The sequence below is a fragment of the Melozone crissalis genome, unplaced genomic scaffold, assembly GCF_028551555.1.
Source record: "Melozone crissalis strain CALT ecotype California unplaced genomic scaffold, PUWL_Pcris_2 ptg000156l_1, whole genome shotgun sequence".
Taxonomy (NCBI): domain Eukaryota; kingdom Metazoa; phylum Chordata; class Aves; order Passeriformes; family Passerellidae; genus Melozone; species Melozone crissalis.
Window position 1 is genome coordinate 864,126 of NW_026535927.1, and position 19,113 is coordinate 883,238.

General features: G+C 45.8%; 1 protein-coding gene across 1 annotated transcript in view; it reads left to right on the forward strand.

Moving 5' to 3' along the window:
- LOC128948763 (CUB and sushi domain-containing protein 2-like) overlaps positions 1–16,744 on the forward strand; it is a gene marked incomplete at its 3' end in the record, with an annotated part of 56,266 nt that extends 39,522 nt beyond the window's left edge. The window contains exons 10-15 of the mRNA XM_054293527.1: positions 8,934–9,260; positions 10,005–10,199; positions 14,050–14,188; positions 14,572–14,759; positions 15,716–15,904; positions 16,628–16,744. Of these exons, the coding sequence (XP_054149502.1) occupies positions 8,934–9,260; positions 10,005–10,199; positions 14,050–14,188; positions 14,572–14,759; positions 15,716–15,904; positions 16,628–16,744 (1,155 nt within the window). The remainder of the gene's footprint in view (positions 1–8,933; positions 9,261–10,004; positions 10,200–14,049; positions 14,189–14,571; positions 14,760–15,715; positions 15,905–16,627) is intronic.
- Positions 16,745–19,113: the final 2,369 nt, after the last annotated feature.

A 19,113-nucleotide genomic window follows, 5' to 3' on the forward strand; every position in this document is an offset into this window, starting at 1 on the left:
GCAGAGGGTCTGGAGAGTTGGGAGAAAATTGGGGGTCATGGAGAAGGGGGAGAACCAGTTTGGATTCAGTGCCTTTATTTTCAAATATTTATTTAAGCTCAGAGAAATACCTGGGGAAAGGAAGCAATTCCTCTGAGTCCTCCCTTTTCCAGCTGCCATCCCTCCCTTCCTGTTTGGTTTTTTTTATTTGTAAGCAAATCAGCTGGAGGTGCTGCTGAGGAAAAAAATATTGGAGTTTTTCCTGGGAGGTGGGAAGTGTTAGACTGGTCCTGTGCTGGTTTTTCCTTTTAATTTCTTGGAATTTCAGGTGAATTTGGACAAGTTGGTGTGGTTGAGGCTGGTGCTGAGAGTTTGAAATGAGGATAAACTTGTGGTTTGTGCTCAGGGCAGCAGGACTGGGTGGTAACAGAGTAAAAAGGAGATTTTTGGTTAAAAAGGATTATTGATGTTGATCAAATCAAGCCCCATCCATGCAAAGCATGGCAGGAATCTTTCAGTTCCAATAATTCCAGTGTGATCTGTTCTCTGTGGCTCTTGGGATATTAATGGATCAAAAAAACAATGTGCAGGCAATGGGAAAAATGTGAAAAATGTCTCACAGACCCCTCCTGACCTTCACTCCTGATTTATTGTGGAGCAGGAGGGGTCACAAAATGGACAAAATGTGTTTGAATTCCAGGTGGGAAATGTTGGGAGAACATCAGATGTGAGGGGGAGAAATGAGGGAACCCTTTTGCTTCTGTGAAATTTGGATTTGGGGGGTTTGTTTCTTTGAAATTTGGGGTTTGGGGGTAGTCTCTTTGTAATTTGGGTGTTGGGGGGTTGTTCCTGTGGAATTTGGGGAGTCTGGTTGGTTTTGGGGTATCTGTGGGTGTGTTCCTCTTAAGTATGGGTGTTTGACTCTAAAATATCAGTTTCTGGGTGTCCGTTTCTTTACAATTTAGGTGTCTGAATGTTTGTTTCTGTCCAATTTGAGTGTCAGGGTATCTGTTCCTGTACTTTGTGGGTGTCTGGGTGTTTATTTCTGTACAGTTTGAGTGCCTGGGTGTTTATTTTTGTACAATTTGAGTGCCTGGGTGTTTATTTCTATACAATTTGCAAGTCTAGGTGTTTATTTCTGTACAATTTGAGTGTCTGGGATCTGTTTCTGTACAATTTTAGTGTCTGCATGGCTGTTTCTGTGCAATTGTGTGTATCTGGCTGTTTGTTCCTGTTCCATCTGGGTGTCTGTTCCTGTTCAGTGTGGGTGGGTGTCTGAGTGTTTATTTTTGTACAATTTAGGTATTTGGGTGTCTGTTTCTGTGAGATTTGGATGGTTGGGTGTCTGTTCCTGTTCAATGTGAGTGTCTGGATGTTTTTTCCCCTGTTAAATTTGGGTGTTTGAGTGTCTGTTCCTGTTAAATTTGGGTGTCTGGGAGTTTATTTCTGTACAATTCAGATGTCTAGGTGTCTATTCCTGTTCAGTTTGAGCGTGTGAGTGTTTATTTCTGTACAATTTAGATGTCTGGATGTTTGTATCTGTAGTTTGGGTGTCTTTCTGTACAGTTTGAGTGTCTGGCTTTGGGTGATGGCTGAAATTCTTCTCTCTGTCTTGCACCATCCTGCACTGTTTGAACCAACTCCATAATTTGTTTTTGGCTTTAAAAATGGCATTTCCAGGGTTGGGGGATGTGGTGTCTGTCACAGGCCTGGGCAGTTCCACACCCAGAACTTGATTTTTGGACAGAATTTGTTCCTTTTTCTCAGCAAAACAGGCTTGGGGGGACATTGGATGAACATCCCTGAACGAAAACCCTTGTGCTCTGATTTGGGGATAGAATATCCTGTGGCTGGGGAGATTATTCAGTTTATAAACAGAGAATCAGCTCCATAATTCCAGCTCTGGAGCTGCTGACACTGAGGATGGAGATGTGGTGAGGGAGAGATCCAGGGTGGGAATTGCTGTTCAAACATCCTCGTGTGGAGTAGAGAATAAAACCCCTCATTTCCTGGTTTTATTTGTCCCCAAAATTCACTGAATCAGGTTTATTTGACAGAAAGAGCAGGGCCCTGGTGCTCCTGGGGGGGTTCTGCAGTGAGAGGATCTTTGAGGGATCTTTGTTCTTCCCTTCCCTTCTCCTCCTGCTTTTCCCAAATTTTCACCCTGCATTTCCCTCTGTGTGCTTGACCCGTGCCAGGCAGTGCTGTCATTTTCCACGAGGGATAATTGTGGCACTTGGAGTGACAATAAATGTCATTGTCACCTCCTTGGGCAGAGTTCCTGCCTTGGTTCAGGTGCCCTCTGCCAGTTCTGGGAGAGTCCTTCCAGAATTTCTGCTGCAGCTTCAGTTTGTTGGGATCACACTTGGAAAATTCAGGTTTTTCTGGACCCGCCTCGTGTTTGACAGGGAATTTAATGGTGGGGGAGTAAAAGGGAGGGGAGTAAAAGGAGTGGATTTGGGCCCCAAAATTCTTGGGAATGGGAAGGGTCTGCACTGACCCCAGCAGGGTTGGGTTGGTTGGCGTCGCTCAGCAGTTTTGGGATCGTTGTGGTCATTACTGGGAAGGTTTGGGGGTAAATCTAGGAAAGTTTGGATGGATTTGGAGCAAGCACATTCATTTCTGGAAATGTTTGGGTTTGGGATTCATGTGATCGTTCCTGGGAATGTTTGAATGAAACATGTTCATTTCTGGAAATATTTGAGTAGGTTTGGGATTCATGTGATCATTCCTAGGAATGTTTGGATTTGGGGATAAATCTGAGAAAGTTTGAATGGATTTGGAGCAAACACATTCATTTCTGGACATGTTTGGGTTTGGGATTCATGTGGTCATTCCTGGTAGTGTTTGAATGGATTTGGGATTAACGTGGTTGTTCCTGGGAATGTTGGATTTGGTTTGGGAATGTTGGATTTGGTTTGGGATTCATGTGGTCATTCCTGGGAATGTTTGATTGGGTTTGGGATAAATCTGTTCATTCCTGGGAATATTTGAATGGATTTGGGATTCATATGGTCATTCCTAGGAAAGTTTAGGGATAAATCTGGGAATGTTTGGATGGATTGGGAGCCAACACATTCATTTCTGGAAATGTTTGAGTTTGGGATTCATGTGGTCATTCCTGGGAGTGTTTGATTTAATTTGGATTAATGTGGTCGTTCCTGGGAATGTCTGAATGGATTTGGGATAAATCTGTTCATTCCTGGGAATGTTGGATTGGGTTTTGGATTCATGTGGTCATTCCTGGGAGTGTTTGAATGGATTGAGGATAAACATGTTCATTTCTGGGAGTGTTTGAATGGATTTGGAACAAATCTATTCATTCCTGGCAGTGTTTGATTCCATTTGGGGATAAATCTGTTCATTTCTGGGAGGGTTTGGGTTTGGGGAGAAACGTGTTCATTCCTGGTTGGTTTTGAATGGACTGGGGACAAATGTGTTAATTCCTGGGTATGTGTGAGTGGATTTGGGATAAATGAGTGTGTTCCTGGGTTTGTTTTTTAACACATCTTCATTCCTGGGAATGTTTGGATAGATTGGGAACAGATGTGGATAAATGTATTCATTGCTAGGTATATTTAATGGATTTGGGATAAATGTGTTCGTTAACATCCCAGTTATTCCTGCCAAAAAAATCTGCCACAGGAAAGTGGTGGCTGCCCAAAAGTGTCCCCCCAGCCCCTGAGGGACAGTCCCATGCAGCATTGGCAGGGAGAGGTGAACAGCAGCACCACGAGGCTTTTTTGGGCCAAAAAAATGCCCACAAACTTCCACTTTCTTGTGGCCACTGCCAAAATTCCCAAGGGAGCTGCTGGGAGAGGAAGAGCTCTGTTGGAAATGATGGGAATTCAGGAGAGGAAGGTGCAGAAGCTTTTCAGGAGCAGATGGCTGCAGGATCCAGCCCTGTCCCAGTGGGGATCAGCAGTTCCCAGTTAAGTTTTTTAAAACTTCAGCTCCTTCCCAAAGCCAGGCCCTGCTCCTGCTGGAGTGGGTGGCAGTGAAACCTGCTCTTCTCTGCACATCTATTTTAAATTCTGTGATATTTTCCTCAAGATTTGCTTCCCAAAACCTGCCTGGTTTTCATTCTTCTCCTCATACCTGCAGTCCCACCCCCAGACTGAGCTGAGTTTTGTTGCTCTGAAATGACAAAACCCTCCCGGTTAATTTTGCTCCAAACTCCTTCCCTCACCTCCCACCTGCCCTGAGGTGCCACAAGGTTTTTAGGAGGAAAAGGCACCATGAGATGCAGATTTTTATCTTTTTTTTGCCCTTGGAATAACAGATACAGAAAGAGGAAAATACAAAATGTGAAGAACTTCGCTGCCCAGCTGGAGCAGTGCCCTGAGCTTCCAGCACTGTCCTGCTTTCCCAGCCCATCACCAAGGAGGAATTTTTGGAAAAAAAATTGAAATGCAAAGCAGAAAATCCACTCCTGTCTCCCAGCTCTCTCCCAAGAGGTCTGTGGGAGCAGGATCTAAAAACTGAGAGGAAAGTCAAGAATTTTGGATTGTTTCCATGGAAACTGCAGTTGTTCCAAGGATTCCTTGCTTGGTTTTCAGCTCCTGACCCTGCTCCTGTGGTGTGACCTCACTTTGGGATCAGCCCTGGGTTCTCCTGAAGGATGAGCAGGGATGGAGGCAGGAACAGGAGGAGAGAGGTGGGATCTGGGAAGGGAGAGTAAAAGGGAAAAGAGAGGAAAGAGAAAGAGAGAAAAGAGAAAGAGAAGAGAGAAAAGAGAAAGGAAAGCAAAGGGAGAAAAGAGAAAGAGAGAAAAGAGAAGAGAGAGAAGAGAAAGAGAAGAGAGAAAAAGAGAAGCGAGAAGAGAGAAAAGAGAAAAGAAAACAGAAGAGAGAAAAGAGAAGAGAGAAGAGAAAAGAGAGAATTGCAGGAATTTCTCCTGCCTGCTCCATGTTCACATCCATATCTCTCTCCCAAAAAAAGAACCAAGGAGCTGCTCCTTCCTTGTTTCACTGCTCTAAACCAAGCAGAATCCTGGTGCTGCTTGTGATAACGTGAACAAATCCCTGTGCTGGTTCATTCATGCCGTGGTCTCGCTGCTCTGTGTCTGCTGTGATTTATTCTGTATTTAATAAAGGGATTTTTCTCATTGCCTTTGCAGTAATTGGTCAGCAATAAGGATTATTGGCAAATGTAGCAATTATCGACAAATAAAAAAAAAATTATTGACACAGGCAGCTTTGTAAACAGGCCCCTGTGCTGTGCACATAATGAAATGGCCTCTGCTGGCATTTAACAAGGGTAATGAATATTAATTGCAGCCAGGGCTGCTGATGGGCAGCTGCAGGCAGCAGGGCTGGCCTCTGTCATGTTGGGGATGGCTCCTGCTGCTCAGGGCTCTTTGGGATGCTCCAGGTGCAGCTGGGCTGTCTCCATCCTCTTCCTCCTGACAGCCTGGCCCTGCCTGTGACACGCTGTTAAACAGCTCCTGGTTTGTCCCAGTGTGCAGCTGCAGGGAGGCTGGAGGGGCAGAGCTGAAACCTCCTTCCAAGTGAGGGAAAAACTCCTTTCAAGTGAAGAAAAATCTTCCACATAGAAGAAAAACCTCCTTCCATAGTAAGGAAAAATTTCCTTCCAAGTGAGGGAAAACCTCCTTCCATAGTGATGAAAAATCTTCCACAGAGAAGGAAAACCTTCTTCCATGGTAATGAAAAATCTCCTTCCAGAGAGAGAAAAAAATCTCCTTCCACAGCAAGGAAAAACCTTATTCCATGGCAATGGAAAACCTCCATCCACAGTGAAGAAAAATCTTCCACAGAGATGGAAAACCTCCTTCCATGGTAAGGAAAAATCTCCTTCCAGAGAGAGGAAAAATTTCCTTCCACAGAGAAGAAAAACCCCCTTCCAAGTGAGGGAAAAACTCCTTCCATAGTGAAGAAAAGCCTTGCACAGAGAAGAAAAATCTTCCACAGCAAGGAAAAACCTTCTTCCACAGCAATGGAAAACCTTCTTCCAAGTGAAGAAAAATCTTCTACAAAGAGGGAAAATCTCCTTCCATGGTAAGGAAAAATCTCCTTCCAGAGAGAGGAAAAATTTCATTCCACAGTGAAGAAAAATCTTCCACAGAGAAGAAAAACCTTCTTCCATAGTAAGGAAAAATCTCCTTCCACAGAGAAGGAAAACCTCCTTCCACATAAGGAAAAATCACCTTCCATAGTGAGGAAAAATCTCCTTCCAGAGAGAAGAAAAATCTCCTTTCACAGAGAGGAAAAATCTCCTTCCGCAGTGAGGGAAAACCTTGCACAGAGAAGGAGAACCTCCTTCCATGATAAGGAAAAATCTCCTTCTAGGGAGAAAAAAAATCTCCTTTTATGGCAAGGAAAACATCCTTCTACAGTGAAGAAAAATCTTCCACAGAGACCAAAAATCTCCTTCCAGAGAGAGGAAAAACTTCCTTCCACAGTGAAGAAAAATCTTCCACATAGAAGAAAACCCTCCTTCTGCAGTGAAGGAAAACCTTCCACAGAGAGGGAAAACCTCTTTCCACAGTGAGGTAAAACTTCCTTCCATAGTGAGGGAAACCTCCTTCCAAGTGAGGGAAAACCTCCTCTGCCTCACCAGATGAAGAAAATCATCATCTCACAGCCTCCGTGGTGTTGTTCATGAACCCTGTGGCTCCCTGGGCTGGATGTTCCCCTCTGGGATGTGATTCCAGCTCCCCTCTCCATCAAGGGGAGCTTTTTCCTGGCCACAGCTTGGCCCTCCAGCTCCAACTCGCATTTCTCCTCACTGATCTTATGGAAAATCAAAATCCTCATTTACTTCCCTGCAGTGGAGACTCTTGGAGGGTTTTGTGTTTTTTTTTTTTTTATCAGCTCCTCTTTAATCTGTCACTTTGTTTTATCTGGCAAAGGTTAATTTTATATTCTTCCCTCGCTCTGCTCCTCTCCCCTTTGTCAGCAAGTCCTTTGTTGTTTTATTTTCTGAACTAGCGACTGCACCTCTCTCTTGCTGGGCTGCTGGAGGTCCTGGCTGAATGCTAATTCACCCCTTTGGATTTAAAAATTTAGAGGAGACACCTCATCCCTGCTGCTGAGACATTTCCCTGGGTGCAAATGAATTTATTTTCAATTTTCCTCAGGCAGATTACACCGTGCTTATGCTGACAGAATTATTTGACAGCATCCCCTGATATTTCAGCATCTGGTAGAGAGAGAGCCCAGAAAAAAAATCCTGAGGATGTTTTGCAGTTTGTTTTCCCTTTAATCTGCTCTCTTTGTGGCTTTGAGAGCAGGGAATGGATTGTGCAGCTCCGTGACCTTGATAACGTCACAGGAACGTCCGAATTGTTTGATCCCAGCCCATTAAGTGGTGAGGGGAGACAGAGGGAAAATAACAGAGGGAGGCAGAGCACTGATCCAAATAATTGTCTAAACGCCAACCCCAAGCCAAGCTCATCCTCTGTGCCAGGAATTAGGGAGATGGATGTTCCCAATAATGGGTTTTACCACGGGTGGCGGTGGGGAAAAGGGATGAGCAAAGCATCCGTACATAAAATATCCCAAAGTTTGGGCAGGTTGCACTCCAAAGGCAGCCTTGCCTTCCCGAATTAATGGGCCTTGGCAGCTGCAGCTTGGGATGGATTGAACCCCTGGAGAGCTTGAAGGGTTTTTCATGCATGTTCTGCCCCTCAGCTTCATTTTAAACATGGTTTTAATTATTTCCGTGGCTTTTTGGGAACCAGCAGAAATCAGGGGTTTATTTGTGGTGGGAAGAGCTTCCCCTCCACCAGAGCTGCAGATTCCTCTGGTTTGTCCCAAACCTCAGCATTTGGGAATGTTCTTGGGCTGTTCCACCTCTCCCAGTGCTCAGCCAGGTGTGAACAACTTCCCAAGGGCGCAGACAGAGCAAATTAACTCCCAGCTCCTTCTCCAAGCACTCCATTTGTCCCACAAATACTCCCTGGTGTGCACGGAAGGAGTTTGATGAATGCAGAGGGGGGAAAAACGAGCTCAGCAGATGGAAAGGGCAGATTTTATTGTGAGCAAACCCCCGAGGAGCCTGCAGCACCCTGGGGATGGATGTGTCACCTGTGGGTGACAGAGCTGAGCCAGGGACAGCAGCAGCGGAGGCTGGAGCAGTGCCCAGAGTGGCTGAGCTGGTTCCTTGCTCCCAAGTTCTGTGGGATTGTGCTGGGATGTGGCCACAGCAAAAAAAAAAAAAATAATGTTGAGGCAAAATCTGGCTGGTTCCATGCTGGTTTTATTTTGCACCAGCTCAAGTCACCCACTGGATTTTTGGGAGTTTTCCTGAGAGAATTCACCAGGAAAATGCCAAATCCCACCTAAGAGGCATTTTCTTCCTGCTGTTAAATAGAACTGGAAGGGACTGGAAAATGGCAAATCCACCTAAAATCCTGAATAAAATATTCCGATTTAGTGGTGACCCAAAGATTTAGATTCAGTGGTGACCAGAAGATTGGGATTCGGTGGTGACCCAAATATTTTAATTTAGTTGTGACCAAAATATTTGGATTTAGTGATGACCAAGAGATTCTGATTCAGTGGTGACCAAAATATTTGAATTTAGTAGTGACCAAAAGATTCTGATTTACTGATGACCAAAAGGTTCTGATTTAGTGGTGACCAAAAGATTTGGATTCAGTGATGACCAAAAGATTCTGATTTACTGATAACCAAAATATTCTGATTCAGTGGTGACCAAATGCTTCCCTGCTGCTCCTGTGAGGGAGGGAAATAAAGAACAAATGGAAGGGAACTAATGGAAGATCCAGGGTGGTGTTTTCCCCTCCTGGTTTTTGATGCACATGAAATGCTGATATTTCTGTGATGACAGAATTTCTGTCAGTGGGCTCTGGCAGCCTGAAATCACATTTTCCCTCCTGAGGCAGCCTCAGAGCAGGAACTGTGAATATCCCAGTGAGGAGGCTGAGGGCAGGGCCAGCTGTGGGGACTGATGCCACTTTCCCTTTGCAGTTTCCTGCTTTTTCAACTTCACCAGCCCGTCGGGGACCGTGCTGTCGCCCAACTACTCCGAGGAGTACGGGAGCAGCCTGCACTGCGTGTGGCTGATCATCGCCAACCCCGAGAGCCGCATCCACCTGGCCTTCAACGACTTCGACGTGGAGCCCCAGTTTGATTTCCTGGCTGTCAAGGACGGTGCCACGGCCGAGTCCCCCGTGCTGGGCACCTTCTCAGGGAGCCACATCCCCTCCTCGCTGACCAGCAGTGGCCACGTGGCCAGGCTGGAGTTCCAGACTGACCACTCCATGGAGAAGAGAGGGTTCAACATCACCTTCACCAGTGAGTGTGTGTTGGGTTTGTGTGGTGGGGAGGGATGGTGCATATTATATATATATATATATATGTATATATGTGTATACATATATATGTATATATGTGTGTGTATATATATATATGTGTGTGTGTATATATGTGTGTGTATATGTAAATATGTATATGTATATATGTATATGTATATATAATATATACATATACATATCATATATACATATATGAAATTTCTATATTATATATATTATATATATAGAAAGATATTGTATAATATATATATTATATAGAATCATAAAGTTAGCCATCTTGTCAGAAGGCTAACTTTATGATTATATATTATATATTAATTGTACTTTCATTACTTATGGTTATATTATTTTATGATTATATATTGTATAATTACTTTATGATTATGTCTTATATATTAATAATTACTTTATGATCCTATATTATATAATATATAATCTTATCTTTCATATTAATTAATATATATTAGTTATTGCTTGATTATTATATATTATATATCTTATATTTTTATTATTTAGATTATATCTTATATTAATTTTTTATTAAATATTCTATATTTATTATTATTATCTGGGCATCTCCTCCTCCTCCTGGCACTGGGAAGGGGAAAAATTCAATTTTTCTCAATTTGAGGGTGCAACACCCTCATTTTGGGGACAGGGTCGGGGGGACAGTACAAAAAGTTGCTGATTCTCCTGTTTTCTGTTTCTCTCCTGCTGCTGGCAGCGTTCCGGCACAACGAGTGCCCAGACCCCGGCGTGCCGGTGAACGGGAAGCGCTTTGGGGACAGCCTGCAGCTGGGCAGCTCCGTGTCCTTCCTGTGTGACGAGGGCTTCATCCGCACCCACGGTGCCGAGAGCGTCACCTGCGTGCTGCAGGAGGGCAGCGTGGTGTGGGACAACGCCGTGCTGCGCTGCGAAGGTAAGCCCCAGCGCCTGCCTGCTGCCCATGGGGTAGTTTGGGGTGGTTTGGGGTGGTTTGGGGTGGTTTGGGGTGGTAAAGATCCCATCTCAGCTCTTCCCGTGGGTGTTGTTAGGAAAATTCATCCACAAACACCAGAGGTTTGTGGCCAAAAAGGAGACACAGGAGTCCTGGAACTTTATTCCAATCAAGGCAGAGGCCATGGGGCATTCCACTCAAAGTTTTGGAGGACGCAGCCTCCTTTTTATCCCAATTTCCCAGCTGCATTTCCCTTCTCTCTTTCCCCATTTCTGAGGTACTTGAGAAGTTCAGACTTCCCAGAACACCTGATCCCAGAGATTTCCCTCTAATGTACAACCCTCCCTTCTAATTTCTAATTCTTCCAGAATTTAGGGGTTTTTCCCCATTTCTGAGGTACTTGAGGTACGCCTGATACCAAAGATTCCCCTCTAATATACGACTCTTGCTTTTGATATTTAATTCTTAGGGGATTTAGGAGTTTTTCCCCATTTCTGAGGTACTTGAGAGGTTCAGACTTCCCAGAACACCTGATCCCAAAGATTTCCCTCTAATGTACAAACCTCCCTTTGAATTCTTAATTCTTATGGAATTTAACGGTTTTTCCCATTAATTTTTCTGCGCTGTGATGGTCAGCCCTAGCTTCTGCCTGCTGCCCATGGGGTGGTTTGGGGTGCTGAAGAACCCATCTCAGCTCTTCCCATGGGTGTTGTTAGGAAAATCCATCCACAACTATAGAGGTTTATGGCCAAAAGGAGACAGAGGAGTCCTGGAACTTTATTCCAATCAAGGGAGAGGCCATGGGGCATTCCCTTGGGATCTCTCCAATTTTTAAAGGATGCAGCCTCCTTTTTATCCCAGTTTCCCAGCTGCATTTCCCTTCTCTCTTTCCCCATTTCTGAGGTACTTGAGAGGTTCAGACTTCCCAAAGATTCCCCTCTAATGTACAACCCTCCCTTTTAATTTTAATTCTTAGGGAATTTAGGGTTTTTCCCCATTTCTGAGGTACTTGAGAAATTCAGACTTCCCAGAACACCTGATCCCAAAGATTCCCCTCTAATGTACAACCCTCCCTTTTAATTTTTAATTCTTATGGAATTTAGGGGGTTTTCCCCATTTCCTCCTCCTCCTCTCCTCCTCTTCTCCTCTCCAGGTGAACATTCCTTCAGGGAAAGATATTTCTGGGGGGAATTTTGCAGCCTTTTGGGGTCCAGAATCAAGGTTCTGCCTGTCGGGTCTCACTCTCACATTCCACAGTGTCCAGCCAACACCTTCCAGAATTTTCCACCCCTCTGGAAGGAGGAGTTTGCTGGGGAGGAAGTTTCAGTTCAAATATTCCTGAGCTCTGTTTATTTTCCAATTTTTTTGGTGTGGAATGAATGCTGGGGAATATTTTTTATTGTGGTTTTTTGATGATTTGATGATCAGTTCTTGTTACAGCAGGTATTTTTCTAATAACAATAATAATAATAATAAAAGGTTCTGGTTTGGTGATGCCTCAAAGCTTCCCTGCTGCTCCTGTCAGGGAGGGAATGAAACAAAAAGGAATGGAAGATCCAGGGTGATGTTTTCCCATCCTGGTGTTTGATCCATGTAAAATATCTGATATTTGTGTCATGACGGAAGTTCTCTCAATGGGCTCTGGCAGCTGAGAGACAAAAATTCTGCATTTCCATCTCCTGGCCACAACAGCCAACCCTGCCAAGGGGGGAGCTGGGCTGAATTAAAGGCTTTAATTCAGATTTCAAAGCTTTTTTAAGACTTTCAAGCCTCTGCTCTGGAAAAAAGAAGTGAAGAAGGAGCTCATTAGGACTGAAAATCTTCCTGTGCCCTGTGTTCTCAGGGAAGTGATGCTCTGCTCTGGTATTTGCAGCAATTTGAATAACAAGTGCTGAACTCTTGAGAAGCAGCTCTGGAATATTGAGAAATAATTGGAGTAATTGGCCCTGCCTTGCCTGAGCAGCAGGAATTGCACAGTCCTGGCCATTGTCTTTGGGATTGAAGGAAGGAATCAATTGTTTTCAACAGCTTTTATAGAATAAAAAGCTGGACATTTTTGTATTCTTAAATAATTTTGCTCCTGTCAAAATGTAGGTTTAATTCAGGCCTCCTGTTCCTTTCAAAGCACAAGCCTTGAAATTTACATTTTTTTAAGTGTGGAAGGGAAACATTCATTAAATAATACACTTCTAATCAACTTTTATATGTGATAACCTTCTGCCTTCTCCTCCTGATCACTCTGGTGAGTTCTTTGACTCACCCTTCAGTCTGGACCTTTTAATTACCCTTTTTAAGCAAGGAGAAAAGCTCAGAGATCTAAAATCCTGAAAAATAAATTAATGGGAATGAAGGAGACAGAGAAAAGGGTGGAAATTCTGACAGGAGACCAAGCACAGCTTTGGGGCAGAAAGGAAAAATAATTGCTTTGGAGCCAGCTGAGATCAAGTGACTTTGATCTGTCACCCTTGAGAGCAGCAGGGGAGATTTGGGGATGGGATTGGCACATTTTGAGGTGGTACAAGGGCATGGGGTCATGCACATTGGCATTGGGACTGGAACATTTTGGGGTGGCAGAGGGGCATGGTGACATTGGGGCTGGCACATTTTGGCATGGCACAAGGACACAGTGGCATTGGGATTGGCACATTTTGGGATGGCACAGTGACATGGTGACATTGGGGTTGGCACATTTTGGGGTGGCACTGTGACATTGAGATTGTCATATTTTGGGGTGGCACAGGGGCATGGTGACATTGGGGCTGGCACATTTTGGGGTGGCACAGGGACACGGTGACATTGGGATTGGCACATTTTGGGGTGGCACAGGGACATTGGGATTGGCACATTTTGGGGTGGCACAGTGACACTGGAGCTGGCACATTTTGGGGTGGCACAGTGACATGGTGACATTGGGGCTGGCACATTTTGGGGTGGCTCAGGGACATTGGGATTGGCACATTTTGGGGTGGCACAGTGACACTGGAGCTGGCACATTTTGGGGTGGCACAGTGACATGGTGACATTGGGGCTGGCACATTTTGGGGTGGCTCAGGGACATTGGGATTGGCACATTTTGGGGTGGCACAGGGGCACGGTGACATTGGGATTGGCACATTTTGGGCTGGCACATTTTGGGGTGGCACGGTGACATTGGGGCTGGCACATTTTGGGGTGGCACAAGGACACGGTGACATTGGGGCTGGCACAGGGGCACGGTGACATTGGGGCTGGCCCTGGGTGACTCCTTAGAGGACAAACCTGACAGTTTATGTGATTTTTGTCCCTCTGGTCTCTCAGACCTTGTGTCTTTTTCCCAGAAAATGCCAAGAAGTTCCTGCAGCTCCTGCTGGTGGCACTGGGGACCACGGGGTGGATTTAATGCCCTGCTCTGGTGACATCCCTGGTGGCAGCAAAGCCATGACTCAAATAGCAGGGCTGGGAGGGATTTTTCTGCCACCTGAAATGCCAAGTGACCTTGAAGTTCCCTCTGCTTTTATATCCAATCATTATTTTACACCCTGAGCAGGGCCCAAGGTCAGCCCTGCTGGCTCCCAGGGGGGCCCTGTCTGCACTTGGAGCTGAAACTGCAATTTCTGAGCAGTAAATGTTGGTTTTCCATCTGGCTCTGGTGATTTTTAACTCGTGGTGGGGACAGAAATGCAGGGACGGGGTTTCAAAAGTGGGGACATCTCATGGGGCTACAGCTCTGTGACATTTTTCACCCCAATTTTAAAGAGGTGGCACTCAGGGATTTGGTTTAGAGGTGGATGAGCCTGAAGGTCTTTTCCAGCCTGGATAATTGTGTGGATTTGTGTCCTTTTTGTGTCCCCAGCACCCTGTGGGGGCCACCTGACGTCACCCAGTGGCACCATCCTGTCCCCAGGCTGGCCTGGCTTCTACAAGGACTCGCTGAGCTGTGCCTGGGTCATCGAGGCCCAGCCTGGCTACCCCATCAAGATCACCTTTGACAGGTGCTCACCACCTTGGGCAGCCCCAAATTCCCTGGTTCTTAACCCAAATTCCCTGCTCTGCCCCCAAATTCTCTGGTTCTGCCCTCAAATTCCCTGCTCTGCCCCCACATTCTCTGGTTCTGCCCTCAAATTCCCTGCTCTGCCCCCAGATTCCCTGGTTCTGCCCCAAATTCTCCAAATTCCCTGGCTCTGCTCCCAGATTCCCTGGTTCTGCCCCCAAATTCCCTGCTCTGACCCCGAATTCCCTGCATTTTTGTGTGAGGTGCCCCCAGTGAGACACTCAGGCAGAAGAAAGGACCCAGCCCTGTCCCCATGGTGGTTCCAGGAGGGAATGAGCAGAAGGGAGCAGTGCTGGGGTTTCATTTTCCTCCTGTCCCTCCCAGGTTCAAGACAGAGGTGAATTACGACACCCTGGAGGTGAGGGATGGCCGCTCCTACTCCTCTCCCCTGATTGGGGTCTATGATGGCACCCAGGTGCCCCAGTTCCTGATCAGCACCAGCAACCACCTCTACCTCCTGTTCACCACGGACAAGAGCCACTCTGACATCGGCTTCCAGATCAGATATGAAAGTAAGGACCCCTTGTTCATGGGATTCCCTGCAATTCCCAGCAATTCCCTGCAATTCCCAATCTTCAGCAGCACCACGGCCTCCTCAGGGCACCCTGGGTTTTGTTTCCCCTGTGCCAGGCAGCTCACAGGTGTTGCCAGTGGAGGAGCAGTTTCTGCTTTTCCTGGCATCCCTGACTGGTTTGGCCTCTCCTCCCTTGGGGAAATTCCCTCTCTCCATCCCCTCATTTCAGGGATTTCCCTCTCTCCATCCCCTTACTTTGAGGATTTCCCTCTCTCCATTTCTTCCTCTCACTTTGAGGATTTCCTTCTCTTTATTTTCTCACTTTGGTGGTTTTCCTCTCTCCATTTCCTTCCCTCCCTTAGGGCAATTCTCTCTCTCCATCCTCTCACTTTTGGGATTTCCCTCTTCCCCATTTCCTCCTCTCACTTGAAGGATTTCCCTCTCTTTATCCTCTCACTTTTGGAATTTTTCTCTTTCCATTTCCTCCCCTCCTTTGAGGCAATTCCCTCTCTCCATCACCTCATTTCAAGGATTTCCCTCTCTCCATCCCCTCAGTTCAGAGATTTTCCTCTCTCCATTTCCTCATCTCACTTTGAGGATTTTCCTCTCTCCATCCCCTCATTTCAGGGATTTCCCTCTCTCCATCCTCTTACTTTGAGGATTTCCCTCTCTCCCTTTCCTTCTCTCACTTTGAAGATTTCCCCCTCTCCATCCCCTCATTTCAGTGATTTTCCTCTCTCCCTTTCCTCCTCTCACTTTGAGGATTTCCCTCTCTCCATCCTCTCATTTCAGGGATTTCCCTCTCTCCCCTCCCTTGAGGAATTCCCTCTCTCCCTTCCACCCTCTGACCTTGGGGACAACCACCAACATTTGGCTCAGTCCCCTGGGTGGGCTGAGCTTCCCCTGAGCCCCTCAGTGCCCACCTGAGTGCTGTGCCCTGTTTTCTGTGCCCAGCTGTGAAGCTGCAGTCTGACCACTGCCTGGACCCTGGCATCCCAGTGAACGGGCAGCGCCACGGCAACGATTTCTACGTGGGAGCCCTGGTGACATTCAGCTGTGACCCTGGCTACACCCTGAGTGACACTGAGGCCCTGGAGTGTGAGCCCAACTTCCAGTGGAGCCGGCCCCTGCCCAGCTGTGAGGGTGAGGAAACTGCTTCAGGATGTTCTTGGGGTTGGGAGGCAGAGCTGAGCTCACAGGGTGGGAACATCCAGAGGTGGAGCCCACAGTGGTTCCAGCTGCTGGAAACCTTCCCATGCAGACCACTGCCAAAGCAGCAGCTGGAGAGCTCCCTGTGGCATTAAATCCATGGGTTTTGTTGGATTTTGGTGGGTCTGTCCATGGATTTTGTTGGATTTTCCTCTTTTGGTTGGATCCCACAGGGATGGTGGTTCCAGCTGCTGGAAACCCTGGAAACCCTTCCCCTGCAGACCAACTGCCAAAGCAGCAGCTGGACAGCTCCCAGTGGTGCTTAATCCATGGGGTTTGGTGGCTCTGTCCATGTATTTTGTTGGATTTTGACCCACAAAACCCAATTTGGGTTGATTGGATTTGGGTTCATCAGTCTCTTTTGGATTTTCCTCTTTTTGTTGGGTCCCACAGGGATGGTGTTTCCACCTGCAGACCCATTGCCAAAGCAGCAGCTGGAGAGCTCCCAGTGGTGTTTAATCCATGGATTTTGTTGGATTTTGATGGGTCTGTCCATGGATTTTGTTGGATTTTGTCATTTGGGTTGATTGGATTTGGGTCGATCATTCTCGTTTGTTGGATTTTCCTGGGTTGGGTTTTGCTTTTACTTTTTCCTCCTAGCTTGTGAAAGAGTCTGGATTATTGAACTCTTTCTCTCCTGTTTTTTTGTGTTTTTAGCTCTCTGTGGGGGCTACATCCGTGGCTCCAGTGGCACCATCCTCTCCCCAGGCTTCCCTGATTTTTATCCCAACAACTTGAACTGCACATGGACCATAGAAACATCCCATGGCAAAGGTGAGGAGAGGACTGAGGCAGTGGGAGAGAAACTTTTCCCTGTGAGATCCACGAGTTCCTCTCAGAAATGATGATTCCATTGTCCCTGGACAAAATCCAGAGGGTTTTGACATCACCTCTTTAACCTTTTAAAGGGAAAATTCTTATCAAGCAGAGCTTTGTGTTATCTCCTGTTCCAGACCTTTGTGGCCTGATCCTAAAAGTCAGGATGTGGATGCAGAGATCCTGACACCATTCCCTGTCCCAGAGAGGGATCTTCCCCTCCTGAGGGATTTCTGGAGGTGCTCAGCTCCTCCTCTCACAGTTTTTTTGGTAATATCTCCCACATGGCCACCACACGAGTCCTGGAATTGCCCCAACTGCTCCAACAATTATTTTCTTGTGACACTTTATGGACTCCCAGGCTGTGCAAGTGGAGTTTAAAAGCAGTTTAATTTTAAAGGTATTTAAATGCCTAAAGAGAGACCATTATTTTTAATCTCATTGCTTCAAAGTGATTTCTTTTCTCCTTTTATTTGTTTTGCTGTTTCTTCTGCAGAGAATGGGGAGAGAAAAAAAAAAAGCCCAACCTCGTGTTTGCAGAGATGTTTTGTGCCACAGTAAATTGCAGACCAGAGCAAAGGTTTAATTGGTCACAAATCCTTAAAAATGAGTTTATAATTAGCCCTTTTTGCTACAGTTCCTCGACCCTTCAGTGCTGGAGGAGCCTTGTGCCCTCTGCTTGGAGTTTTTACTTTAAAAAACTTGGAATTTGGGCATGTTCTCCAGGATAACTGAATTGTTCTTGTGCTGATTCTAGAGGGGTGATGTTATTTGTGTTCCTTAAGCTGGGTTTGCTAAAACTGAGGGTTTAAATTTGCTGTCAGAGGAGAATAAAGTCATTTTGCATTCCCCACATCCCAGTTTTCGGGTCAGATCTATTTCTGTTTTGTGCTTCTGGTAGAAATAGCAAACAATTTGGAAACTCTTGGAAGTTTCCTGCTTTTGTGGAGTTTTGCGGACTAAAAAATGTTCTCCACAGAATGGATATAAAGAATGAATTATCAAGGTCAGTCCTAAGCTTTGGATATAAAAATCCTTTTGGGACAATAAAGGGCAGTGAGGGATAAATTGTGGGATGATCCCACAATTCCTTCATTCCTAATCCCATGGGAAAGGTTCCTTGTTGGTTTCCAGCCTCTCTGACCTTCACTTCTTGGAAGGGAAGAGCTGCATGTGAGCAGCAAAGCTCCAGGAAAAACTTGGAGAGGGCCAGGGATAAATAAATGGAATATTCAGCTGGAATTGGATGCTGTGGGGTTGGATATTGGATCTCCAGAGCTTTCCCTGATCTCCAGAAATTAATAGAGAATGGGCAGCAAGGAGGAGAATCTTCCTCTGGGCTTTTTTTGCAGGTTTCCTGCTGTTTCTTTGGGATGCTGTGTTTTGGGAATGGTGGCATGCAGAGCCAGGGAATTCTTGGGAATTATTTGGGTTATTGGTTTAATTATTATTTTATAATTCTAATTATTTGGGAATTGTTGGGTTAAATGAAATAACCTGGTCAAACCAAGCAGGGATCTCTCCCAAATTCCATCCTGGGGTTTCCTGGAGGATTCTGAGCAGGATCAATCCCAATCCCACACGAGCAGAGGCTCGGGAGCCTGCCCTGAGCTGGGAGATCAGCATGGAAAAATCCATCTAAATGCAAAAAGGCTTTTTATTGCTTGGCATCTCCCTGCCTTGTTAAGTCGGTGTGACAATGCTGTGACAGAGTTCCTGAGCTCAGATCCTGCCTGGCTCCTGCTCTCACTGCTGGTTTTTGTTGATTTTTTTCTTTTTTGTATTATTTTATTTCCAAGCTGGAATTATTTTCCAGAGAATGAGTGTTTCTAATGGTGTTTGAATTCCAGCATGAAAAATCACCTCGCTGGAGGCTCCTGCAGGAGCCTGAAGTGCTTCCCATTGTGTGTCGGGAGGTGTGAAGGGGACTTTAAGTAATCCATTACTCCTCTCTGGCTCATTTACAAATGCAGCAAGGTCACAGCCTTCTCCCCAAATGTTTCAAATCGTTCAAATTGAATTTGGGAGGAAGAGGCAAAATAGTTTTGCTGTGTTTGGCTGGCATTTCCGTGGCTGGAGCTGCTGTGGGGTTTATTTTGGGCAAGAAAAGGTGAATAAAAGTAGGGTATAGGGGAAGGTGTCCCCTCCCATGGGACAGCCCTCCCACATTTCCTTATTTGGGCTTTAGCCCCACCCACCTTCCATTATTTGGATTTTAGCCCCTCCCATATTCCCTTATTTGGGGTTAGCCCATCCCACATCCCCTTATTTGGGTTTTAGTCCTGCCCTCATTTCCTTATTTGGGTTTAGCCCCTCCCACATGTCCT